This window comes from Pagrus major, chromosome 23 (assembly GCF_040436345.1).
Source record: "Pagrus major chromosome 23, Pma_NU_1.0".
NCBI lineage: Eukaryota > Metazoa > Chordata > Actinopteri > Spariformes > Sparidae > Pagrus > Pagrus major.
Window position 1 is genome coordinate 6262346 of NC_133237.1, and position 12805 is coordinate 6275150.

Genomic DNA, 12805 nt, shown 5'->3' on the forward strand with positions numbered 1-12805 from the left:
TGGTACTAAACCACACTTGCTGTGACTACCAGTAACCATGGATGTCACCAAACTGAACCACGATGCCTTGCAGACAGCTCCGTGTCTTTCACTGTCCTCTGCTCAGCGTGATAAGCCCATTGTTTAGGTACGTCCAGATACGATCCTGTCACTCCAGAACATAAAAACCTGCTTAACAGAGCCCAGGCACTCCAGGATTGTTGTACATCACAGTGTAATCTAACATGGTCTGCGCTCACTGCTCTGAGGTCATTCCTTTCCCCAGCCTGCCTCCGTAAGTGGGAACCAGATACAGAGCGTTATCTCCGACTCACTATCATGAGAAATGGAGCCTCGCTATCTGTATAAATAAACAACGTGGCACATATTCACACACATACACATGTAGTCATGCTGTGAGCTGTACCGTGAGCGTACATCACACTCTGGTTTTCCTGCAGGCAGAGAAGGGAGGAAAACCGCCTGATGTATGTCTCAGAGCTCAGCCAATCAGGAGAGGAAGGAAGTGACTTTCTACTGTTTCTACTGAGCGTGTGAAGGATCTGCTCCACAGTAGCTCAGGTGACCTGGACGGGAGACGAGAAGAGGATGGGAACGCTGCCTCTGTCTCCATGTCCACTCAGACTGGGAGAGTTATGGGAGACTGGAAGGCGGCTTAATCCTCTGCCTTTGCTCACCGTATGACCAACCTCTGCCTCTGTCACACACACACAAACACACAGTGTGCACAGGGAGGATTGCAATTGATGAATCCCCAGGTTTTCCCTCCTTTGAGCAGATGTGGAGCCCTGAGATATTTATAGTCATGTAGGGACCGGTGTCTGGTAGCCGATGTGTTCAACTCTCCTCTATCTCTCCTGCTGGATATCCCCTCAAATCCAATAAGTGGTTCCTCATTCTCTCTCGGAGAAGAATTGGCCACTTGGGTATGTGAGAGATGGAGGCAGAGCACAGGAGGATGTAGAAATCCATTATGGCGCAGCAGAGACCCTCGGACAGGCTCGCACTGAAGTTATATGGAAAAATAAATATGAAAGGGGAACCAACATGTCCGTTTCCTTTCCAAGGCGGGCTTGTTATGTCTATACTTCGTTTGTTTGACAGTGTCCTGCAGATAAGTGGCGGTTAATGAAAAGAGGAGCGGGGTAATTAGCAGCTGACATTCCTGATGCTTGGAGTATTAAGCTGCAGTTACATTTAAATTCAACACTGACGGCTCTGAAATGTCCCTAAAACTGTAGGAAAAGGCCCTGCAGACTTACTGTAAGCGTAATGCTAATAAGGATCAAGACTTTATTCAACTATAATTGATCCAGTTGTCAGTTGTTGCCTTTGTCTTCCCGTAAAAAGACCCCTGTGTCGACAGCACAGCAGGGAGGATGGTACCAGCCAAAGGAGCTTATGCCTCCACTGCAGAGTTCCTTAATGCTTTTTGGGGGGAGAGGGGGAAGTGGCACAGGGGGTAAGTCGGGTAAGTGACACTGGGGAAGTGTGTTGTGTGTGGGCGTACAAACAGCGCTGTCACTGAGCTGCCTGTGTCGGGTGGCAGCGCAGCAGGAGAGCTGGCTGGGGGTCTGAAGCTGAGCTGCGGAGCGTGTCACTCCGCTGGCCCATTAATCATTCCCAGCCTGCCCTGCTTCAGCGCCTCAAAGGGGCTCGATGTGCACGCACTAGGTGGTCCTGATGCCACCCTGGAAGCCCCAGCAGTCAGCTCCATGTAGACAGACGGTGGACACAAAGAGTCGAGCATCCACACATACGCACAAACATGTGCATCTATTTCATCTTGGCTCAGTGAACAACAAGGCACAACATGAACAAGCTCAAATAAACAGACAAGAAAACAAACAATTTGAACCGTCCCAGCCATTCAGGATCCACTGACTGCGTCACACAGTGATGTCTGTTGTGTTTATGTGCCCACAGACAAACAGAGATGAGGCCCAAAGGGTAACACTGCATTTGAGGTCACAGTTCACACAAGCTCAGTTAATAAATGCATCGGCAGTGGCACATCCTCTCTCTCTTTATCTGTCACAAAATGATCTTTTTACATATTCATACCAGAGGTTGAAATAACACAACATTTGGAAAATTTACAAAAATTAATGATCCAAACAAAAAATGATAATTGGTCTTTGAGCCCCACCCCCAAAATGTTAAATTGTCTCTAAAATGAGAGCTGTGAAAGAACTGAATGGTTAATAACCGTACCACCACTTTGCATGTCAAACCCTCTGCGCCCACAAAAAGGTTGTTTAACATGGTTTGTTGAATTGATGGAAAATGAATAATAGCATGATTTATTTTCAAAATCTGTTGATCCGTCTCTTTGTGTGTGTGTGTTTTTTTTTTGTTTTTATTTATTTATTTTGTGAAGCTTTTGTGAAAGGTGCTATATAAATAAAATGTATTATTATAACTTATTATTATTTCATGATTTTGCGAAAACTACGTGCATGAATCAGGAGGAGGTCCATATGAAAATAAAGTTGGTATGAAGTCTTGATGAATATCTGTGAAGCCCTCTTTGACATTGTGTGCATGCACTTTTGAGACGGTCCCTAACTTCAGAGTGTCCATTTATCAAGTTGTGCAGAGAGACAAACTTCAAATCTTGGTTGAACTTCACTCGCTGTCTCAATGCTGAAGCTAAAACTGTCTATAACTCTGTGTTTTTGTTAGTGTGATAGCCTGTTTGGTTACATTTTAGTGAATCTGTATCATGGAAGGTCTTAAATGCTGCTTTGGCTTCTAGAGGCCTGCATCAGTGCTTCTGTTCACTGTATGAATAATGACACACCACAGTGTGTCAAGCCAGCTGATACACTTATCACCTCTCTGTCAAACACAATGATCTGTATGTGTTGATTTACCCACTGTATTCTGTATATGTTCCATATTGGTCAACATTCATGCCAAGATATCTAACAGCCCATGCTCCCAACGCTAAATCAAAGCTAACATATTCTCTAAACATTGAGTCACCATCCCAAACCGCCGTCCGCAGCATAGCAGAACAAGACTTTTCAGTATGCACTTAAAGGCCTGAGTGAAACCTTTCTGGCTCAAACCATCATGTCTGTCTTGAATTATGAGCTCAACAAAACAAAATCCTCAAAACATGCAGCCTTTACCCAGCGGACACCGGATTGTTGCAGAGCTTGGATTTTTTTTTTTTTTTTGAGATCCCCCAAATACATCTCTTTGTTTTATGGTCTCATTGTATACAGAGCAACCTCTTAGCAAAGTCACATAGGCTTATGTTGCAAGAAGGACTGGAGGCGACAGATTAAAGACCAATTCCAGAAGCATTGTTCTCTCTCGTTTGTAATCACGGCAGAGTTAAAGGATGTTATAGGATACGTTGCAAAACAATGGCTGCTGTTATTGCTGTTAGCGTGTGGATAATATCAAAGAAACCTAAATGGTAGTGCTATTGAACGCAGCTTTCTCAATATAAGGTATTGTCAGGAATTCAAAACTTAACTAGACGATCTGTGTAGTGCAGAACAAGATACTGAATCCCCTTCTCCAGTTTATGCAAGGTTTACATAATTTACTGCAAACTGTGTATATCTCGTTGTCAATACTGGCCTTTTTCTAAACCATAAAAAAGACTTAAGGTTTAATTTCCCAACATTCAGGCAGCCAGCACTCTCTGGAGGTCATGGTAATTTAATTGAAATTGAATGAAGTCTATGAAAGCAAAGAGCAAATGGAGAGCGTCAAAAACAAAACATGAAGGAGTTTGGGCAGAGTCATCATGAAACGCTACTTTGTAAGGGACCGTATGAAAATTAGTTCTGTATTTTTCTGTTTGCGGAAGACAAGGTGGCACTGATTTTGTCGTTTGTTTTCCTTCTCCAAATGCATCTATTGATTTTAGTAGCAGTTACAAAATTGGCTTTAATGTGCGTAAGGAATCATTGGCATTATTTCTACAAACGCTTGTTCACACCTTGACATGCGCCATAATACTTAACCCATAATATGATTCAAGTTTAGTACGATACATTGAGCCAAGTTCAGTTTTATAGAAAACAGACAATAGACTGTATTTTGTCACAGACAGGATAAGTGCTGACTCTGTCTGTAGAGTTGTTGTTCCATTAAGATATTACAGTGTAAATTGGGGTACACTGTCTCTAAAAAGGCTTTATATCTTGTCTCTTTTAGTTAATGACATTCACTGCAGTTATAAATATAACATAACTTAGACACCAAAATGGCAATAGATTGAATAAATGTATTAAGATTAACAAGTTTATCAAAAATCAAATAATCAAAAATTGTTAATTTTGTATAGTTTAGAAAAAACAGTTAGTTTGTTGGCTAAAACATCAAGACGACCACATGGTCTTAAGAAGTGTTTACAACTGGAAGCAAAAATGAAACAAAATCCTTTTGTCTGATACGTTTCAGTCTTTGTGAACATGAACTGCAGCAGAGAACTAGACCCTGTGTGTCGAAGTCGCACACAGGCAGATCTTGAGCAACTCCACTGTGACTGATTTGGAGGAAAGTTAGTAAAAACAAAATTTGCCTCACGTCCCTGTGGATGACTTTGGTTCCTGTCACATTCTCCACAAGGTTCAGCTCCAGTTTTCTGTCGCTGGTTTGGGTCTGTGTGTCACCAGAGGATTCAGAATCATTTCTGAGAGGCGGTTTTACTGGTATAATTAGATAATCAAAAGAAGATGCTCATAAGAAAAACACACGAGTCTCATTATATTTGAGTTTGCTGATTGAAACTGATTGGTGTAATATATTTCATATATTTTTCTCTTTACTAGCGTCTGCCATTGCTTTCTCTTAACTCCCACTGGTCAAGCCCTTTGAACTGTCCTCCCCAGTGTCCCCGAGCTACACTCAAGCACCGACATGTTCTGGATGACTGAGACTCATCTACCCATCTAACCGACACTCTGCTCCTGGTGGGATTTTCAAGGAACATTTAATTCTGCTGTGAAGCCCAAAATGTTCCTGAATGTCCTCTAACCTGCAGCACACCTGTCTCCTCTGAACCACTCCAGATTTCATGTCTTTCTTGACCCAATATCTATTTGTTCCCACATTCTTTCTTATTTTTTCTATTACTATTTGTATGTCCTTGATGACAGGTACTTTGCTGTGTTGTATTCAGGCCTTGGTCTTATTTAGACTATTTGCTCAGCACATCTGAAGGTTGTAATGTTGTTAAGGGTTGCTGTGGACAACGGGGGGAATGAAAAAAGAAATCATCTCTTCTCTCCTTCAGTAAAATGTTCATTTCAGACATGTTTTTTTTTTCCTGCATGACCAAAGTGTTTTTTAAATGTTTGCTACTGGATATCGTGTTTGTCATGCTTAAATTTGTCCCCACAGGAGAGATTTCCGTTTGTCTACAAGAGGTCAAAGGTCAGAGCCTGAGGAGCTGGTGGGGATTCAAGGGGTACTTCAGTATGACACATACTTACTGTCAGGAGTGTTGACCCAAGGCTTTGTTGTTGAACAAAATCTGTCTCGTCACCAACCATCCTTCGTCTTAATTCATACACATTTGCCATAACTACTGCACGTTAAAGCGAGTGGTTGCCTTTGCAAACAGCCTGTTTTTCGTTACTGCATTAATATGTTAAGGAAATGTATTTAAACATGAGACCGATCAAAACAGAAGTCAACAAAACAAAAACAACCACAGAAATGTCCTCTGGCTATTGTTGAATGGATTCATGTGAGAAGTCAAAACCCTCAAATATGTCTCAGCTTACAAATTAAATGGAAATAGCTGACTGTCCCCAGGCGCTGGCACACAGTGATGGGCCAAAGAATGACATGGAGACAGAGAAGGACAGTGAAGGAACCGAAATACCAGAGAACGAGTGAGACAGTGCAACTTCTATTACAAGAACATCTATGACATCATGTTTTACTGAAATTCTTCTCTCCCGACACATGGGCTGCTGCCACGGAGCTGAAATGAGACCCAGATGGTGAGCAGGCCTGGCCTGGCCCAACCTGGCAACCCAGGGGAGGCAGGCGGCACATTCACCATCAGCAGAAACAGTGTCAATGGTCCCGGGCAGACACATGGACAGCGACTGGTCCAGCACAGAGACACTGTCAGCCTGCATCCCGGAGGGCATCTTATGAGTCAAATAATCAATTGTAAACTAAACAGGAAAGCAGATCTTAGATGTGGCGTGGGTCTGTACAACAGACAATGGTAAATGTGGTGTCCTTGTACTGTAAGGGTCTGCTCTCCTCGTGCCTGTTTCCTCTCTCTGAGCTTCTGTAATGTAAGTGGTTTGTAGTTCAAAGAAAGACAGGATGCTGTTTTCTCAAAGCACTGTAGTATTAACTGATGTCTAGACCAGTGATGCACAACAATGGGTAACGTTGTTGACTCAACTCAACTGCTATAAAACAAAAGAAATTGCAATTCGCTTCACATGTGTTGCAATTGAGAGCGTGTAAAAACTAGATAGCAACTGAACAGAGAAGTTACCCTGACCATAGTGAGCCAAACATGATGGATAAGTGGTTGAAACAGTTAGCTAAAGACGATGGATAAATGTTTAAAGCTCGGTGCAGCTTCTACCACGACAACATTTTGTTGATACACATGCAATTAATGAAACTAACAACGCAATTGTATGAATCCATTATTGCAAGATCCACTGAACAATGTTAAACATGCGATTTAAAATCATTTTAAAATTCAGATGAACACATTTGGAGGACGTACTTAAGTTCACCTGACAGGTCTGACAAAAACCACAGCTCTAGACTCATTACACGACTTACAGGAGGCTAGTGTTTGATTTCAACATAGAGGTGTATCTGTGCTCTCAAATCTCTTCCATTATATTTAGAATCAAATCTGTTGGTTCATTAAAAATCAGTAAGCCTGTTTTTATATTCCACACTCTATTTTTAGAGCCGTTGGAGAGAGTACCAGTATGTGCTGCACAGACTGGGAGCGGAGCCAGTCGGCAATTGATACAATCATATCCTAATTCAGCTACCTTGTGGGTGGCAAACACGTCGGCTCTTCCTCAGAAAGCTTTGTGCGTAGGTTTGATGAATGCCAAAATACTTCGAGCAGAGCACTAAACAAAATGATCCCTACAAGAACAGACTCTGAGATCAAGGATTCCCAGATTTCTATCCCATGCCTGCTCTCTTTTCAATTTCCCGTCATATCAGATACATCTAAAGCCAGATACACGCCTCTCCATCATCGGAACAGACATGTGAAGGAGAGGTTTCTTCTAAAAGCACATCAAAAGTGTAACAAAACAAGACTGATTGAAGCTCCAGCTGACTCTCAGCCATTATAAAACAGAACATCGCATGGCAGGGTGACAGCAAAAACAAAGCTGAAATTGAACAAACGTGCAAAATTACACATATGAGTGACTAAGGCTACCATTTTCAACTTGCCTCAAAACCCACTTGGCAAGCGCAAGTTTCCCACAGTTCCCTTCACAGCCCATCAGTCAGGCCGGAGAGGAGTGGGGGCCTGACTGTCAGGGGTCAGTGCTACGCTGAACACGGAGAGAATATGAAGCAGCTGCCTGGGACAGGAGAGCCTGACGTGTCACCATATGTGTGTGTGTGTGTGTTTCTCAATCTCTTTCATTCATCTACATAAAAGATTACAGGTCATGGTCAAACATTACCGTGCATTAATGAATCACACAAATGTAGAGCTTTTCGTTTTTTAAAAAATTATTATTAATTATTTTTTAAATATTCTATTGATTGAATTAAAATTAAAAACCCTCATGTTTAAAGCCCTGGTTCTTGACATTAATCGTCTACAGGCCTACATTATTTATAGTTACATTACATTAAAAATGGAAATGCCAAATAAACAGCTAGAATTAGACAATATCAACTCCAAAACCCTGCAGCCAGCTGGACACAGACATGTGAAAGGCCCGTCATTTTGTGTCGTAATCGGTTTGTGTCTCTTTATGTCTTTGTTATGGTCATTTGTGTATTTGTAGTCATTTGTTATCTCTCAGTAGGCATTTTGCTTGAGTTCATTTGTTGTCTGTTCATGGTCGTTTTTTGTCTTTTTGTTGTCATTTCCTGCCTCTTTGTAGTCATTTTGCATCTCTTTGCAGTCATTTTGTGTCTGTTTGTGGTTGTTTCCTGCCTCTTTATGGTCAATTTGCATTTTTTTGTGATTGTTTTGTGTCTCCGTGGTCGTTTTATGTCTTTTTCGTTGTCCTTTTATGTCGTTTTGTTGTCGTTTCATGCCTCTTCGTAGTTAATTTGCATCTCTTTTTATGTCTTTGTTGTGGTTAGTTGTGTCTTTGAAATCATTTGACAACTCTCAATTTTGTTTCTTCTTGCGTCTATTTGTGGTCGTGTTTTGTCCCTCTGTAGTCATTTTGCTTCTCTGGCTGGTCTTTTTCTGTCTCTTTGTGGTTGTTTTGTGTTTCTTTATACGCATTTTGTGTCACTTTATGTATTATGTATTCATATAATTTATGTATCTCTTTTTGTCATTTCTCGTCTCTTTGTAGTCATTTTTATTCTTGTGGTCATTTTGTGTCTTGTCGCTGTCATCCTGCTTCTCACTGCAGTCATTTTGCATCTCTTTGTAATGTATAATCGCTCTGTGTGCCTTTTATATTCCTTTTATATTTGGTTTCACTTTGTGGTCATGTCTGGCTCTGATTCTGTTCCTGGGGCTCCACCCATCAATGATACTAACAACCCATCATCTGCTGACTCTGGCGGGTGGCCAGTCAGAAGGCCTGTGCCACCTCTGGTCACCCCTCTGGCTCCGGCCCTGGTTTTATGCACACATTTGTAATATGTGCAGCCCCGGCTGACTGGAATGTAAAAGCCACTGCTGCCAACATAAATGCCTCTTGACAAAATGATGGCAACCCTGCAGGCAGAGTCATGGGAAATTGACTTTGTCTCACTGCCTTGATGCCTGCCGCCTGTGAATGAAACCAGCTACTCTCCCATAACCACACCTCCCTCCCTCAGTATGTGGATGTCCTGCAGCAGGGAGGAGGAATCCAGACAGATCATTAGCACCAGCCACTCTGCATCTCCACCGCCAGGCCATATGGACCCACTGCTCAATTGAAACAACCCCTCCCCCGGGTCTTCTCCTTTTATGCTTAGGTGTCAGGCCACCCTTATTATTTCCTCTTCGGGAGACATGCTCGGTCTGGCTTTTCTGCGGTTTTATCTGATGACACCGCTCACACAAAAAAGCGGGATGGTGAAAGAGGGGCCTCCCACTGACAGCGAGATGGATGCCACCAGTGACAACCTTTTGTTTTAGTAAAATACACCGAGATGCTGGCTGTGCAGAGGCAAAAGGCGGAGGCCAAAGGGAACAACTTGTTCACTTGTTCCGTTTGGTTGAGCAAACCATGGCACTGTCGGAACTTGTTACTTTTCCAGGTTTGTTTCGCTGCAGCTCAGGGGGGGCTGGAGCTGTTGATATAAGCCCCCCACCACCACCAGCAGCACCCTGCCCTGCTGAAAATAAGCATCACAGCAAATACACCCGCTGCGAGAATCAAATGTGGTTTCAGATTACCTCGCGCTTTGTCCTCCTTTCTGAACAGTTTGCTGGCTCTAAAGTAGCAGTTTATACTCTACGTGCCAAAAATGTCAATAAAACCGCCTTAATCGCCCATCCAATCTGTAATAGCACCTGCTTATGGAAACACAACACGCCCCTGCAGTCTATCTCTGCAGCTGCAACGTTTCCTTCCTATTAGAGCGCTACTACAGTCGGAAACACGGGTCAGAACGCAATTACGCATCGGGACAGGCGCACTTTGTTTGCTGAAATGACTTCCTGGCCTTTTCTTTTCTTCTGGATGTTGATAAAAATCAGGGGGTCGACAAAGTGCACACATTGAACAAAATATGTAGCCTCTGAAACACGAGAAACAACACTTAAATGCTTTGGTTTTCTCTCGGCAGACTGTGTGTTGCGCGCTACAGCTGGCTTGATGATGATGATTATAAATCAGCTAAATTATGTGTATTTAAGTGTCTTTAAATGGGCCGATTTTTTACATAAATATTACATTAATTTCTGTTACAAAATTGAATGACTGAATCCAGCAATTTATTTAATCTATTTGCAGTTAATTCGGGCCTAAATGAAACTGGATGTATTTACATTTAAAGCCTGTGTTTCATGTGAACACATCTGTGCCTGTGTCAGCAGCAGTTTCCTTTGTTTTGGACATAATAAAAGCAAAAATCAGTTTGGTTGTCGGATGAGTCATTTCTCCAATTTAATTAAGTTTAAATGTTTAATTTAATTTTCCCCGTCTCTTGATTTTTACGATCCGGATGCTTATTTTACCGTTCAGGGTGTGATTTCAGCTCGAGGCCTCCTCCTCTCACTCTGGGATTTATTTAGCCACAACCAAAATTAATTATCACCTCATTTAAAGTCAGACCCCCTCCTATTAATCTGGGTTTATAGCGCAAACATTTCTTTAGAATGAAATCAGGAGCATGAACTTTCCAGATGAGAGTTGTTTTTAAATGTCATTCCCAGGAAGAAAAAATATAAAAAAAATTCAAACTAACGAACAGGCTTGTGCGTCATTTTTGTGCACAATGGCGGGACACACCGATCACCAGATATGATTTATTTGTGTCAACATTTTACATGGATCGAATAATAAAATCAAGCAGGAGGAAAAAAGTGGGATAATTCCGCAGTGAAGGACAAAAGAGGGGGCGACTTACCGACACACTCGTTGGCTTCTCTGGCCGTGGCGCGCTGCCAAGGTCGGTCATAGTGGAAAGGTTTGCACCTGTCGCACTCCGGTCCCGCCGTGTTGTGTTTGCACTCGCAGACCAGGTTCCCCTCTCTGTCCTTGACGCACTTTGAAGCGTGCCCGTTGCACTTGCACCGTCCTCCGACCTGCAGGTCCGACACCGCGTAAAAGTAGGAGTCTCGGGCCAGCTCCGAGTCGTCCTCGTTCTCGTCTCCGAAAGTGTGCAGCCGGCTGAAGATCACCTTGATGTCGGTGGCCGTCACCCAGTCCTGCAGCACGGGGGAGTTGTCGAAGTCGTGCGCCGACGGTCTGCCGTCCAGGGTGCTGAAGGCGATGAGTCCGCCCGTCAGAGGGTGCATGTCCGTGTGGGAGTCCGTGCAGATGGCCTCTTGCTCGTTCTGCTTGGTAATCGCTGCTTTATTCTGCCTGTTGTACATTTTCTTGCACTGAGTGGAATAATACTGAAACGGCACCCACGACTTGCCGTAGTCCATGGACTTGTAGATCGCCATCGACTCAGGTCTGGGTGAGCAGAACTGCAGGCTCACATAGGTGACCTCAAACTTTTTACCCAGCGACAAGGTGAGGGTGACGTTCTGCGGGAACTGCACGTAGTTTTCAGACTGCCAGCAGGTGAGGTTGTGCGGGTTGTTGAGGTCTGTTAAATACGCAGGTGGATGGGACTTCTTGGGGTCCCCGGCGTCGCACGTGTGGCAGTCCCTCGTCCTCTCCTCGCCCTTCTCGGTCACCACGCAGTACCTGGCGGCGGGGCTGCCACAGGTGCTGGACACGCGCACGTCCTTCCCAAACGCGGAGTTGACGAAGTCGGGGATGCACCTCCGAGGGTTCCCGTTCTCATCATAGCACGGGTCCGGAGGGGAAGACTGCGCAGCGAACATGCTGAGCCCGTATCCTCCAAACACCCGCTCGGCGAGCGCAGAAACTGTCACCAAGGTGACCCAAACCTCCAAAACCCTTTGCATTGTAATCCGTGCAGCGCGCTGAAAAGTAATGGAGACAAAAAGCAGCAGAATTAATAACACGAGAATGAATGATGAGGAGGATGGTGAAGACAAAAGAGGAGAAGCAGGAGAATCACAATAAATGATGCTCTGGTGGAGAACTTGGACGCACAATCATGCAACAAACTAAATGTGAATGAAATAATCTTACGAGGCAAAGAAAACTCCACCCAGGACACTACCTCCAAACAAACTGCTCAGTCTCAAAGTGTAGAACAACTCCTAAGAAATTTGGAGAACGACCTATCCCGTTTACGCACGAACAACTATACAGCTGGAGCGCTGGAGCCTTTCCTCCGCTCTCTGGAAACCCTAAATAAAAATAAGATATGGCAAAAGCCCAGCTGGCTCTGAGTCTCCCTCTGCCTCTGTCTGTCCACTCAGTCACACCTCTGCCCACCTCTATCTCTGTCTGTCCCATTCCCTCTCTCTTACAATAGAGAAAAGGGGCTCCAGTCATTCAGAGGAGAGGAGCTGGAGCCTCCTGAGCGTCTCTGCGCAGGGAGAGGCAGCGGCGACATCTTCTGGCACCTTAGTGGTACTACATGTTGTAAAATACACCACTCACAAGTACACGGCCTATAAAGAGAAATATGATGCAGGGAAATCTTGTGATGTGTGCCTCTCACAACCTTCCCTTTTATGGATACATTGTGTATTTATGTAATAGTAGATTTCCTTTTGTCACATCACAGCAGCAGTCACGTCATTATGATACATTTAATGGTTTTCGGCTTTCATTGAAAGAGAGTTTGAGACAGAATCTCACTTCTGACTATACTGTTAGAAATGCAAGGATTTAAGAGAAATGATCTTTGAAAAAGGAAATGATATGTATCCTGGGTTTATACATCTGACCGATCCACAGACAGTGCCTTATCTATGTGGAGAGAACAGTCAGTGTGCAGTATGAGCTGCAAAACAAAAAGTTGACTGTTGAGAGAAAAAAGCTCGAGGCTAAAGGTTTCTAAAGGATTAAGAGTGTGTATGTTTAAAATGTCTTTCTTATCTTGT

General features: G+C 43.5%; 1 protein-coding gene across 1 annotated transcript in view; it reads right to left on the bottom strand.

Annotated features, from left to right (window-relative positions):
- ntn1b (netrin 1b) overlaps nt 1-11752 on the bottom strand; it is a 43384-nt gene extending 31632 nt beyond the window's left edge. The window contains exon 1 of the mRNA XM_073494919.1: nt 10738-11752. Within this exon, the coding sequence (XP_073351020.1) occupies nt 10738-11752 (1015 nt within the window). The remainder of the gene's footprint in view (nt 1-10737) is intronic.
- Between the last annotated feature and the right edge of the window lie 1053 nt (nt 11753-12805).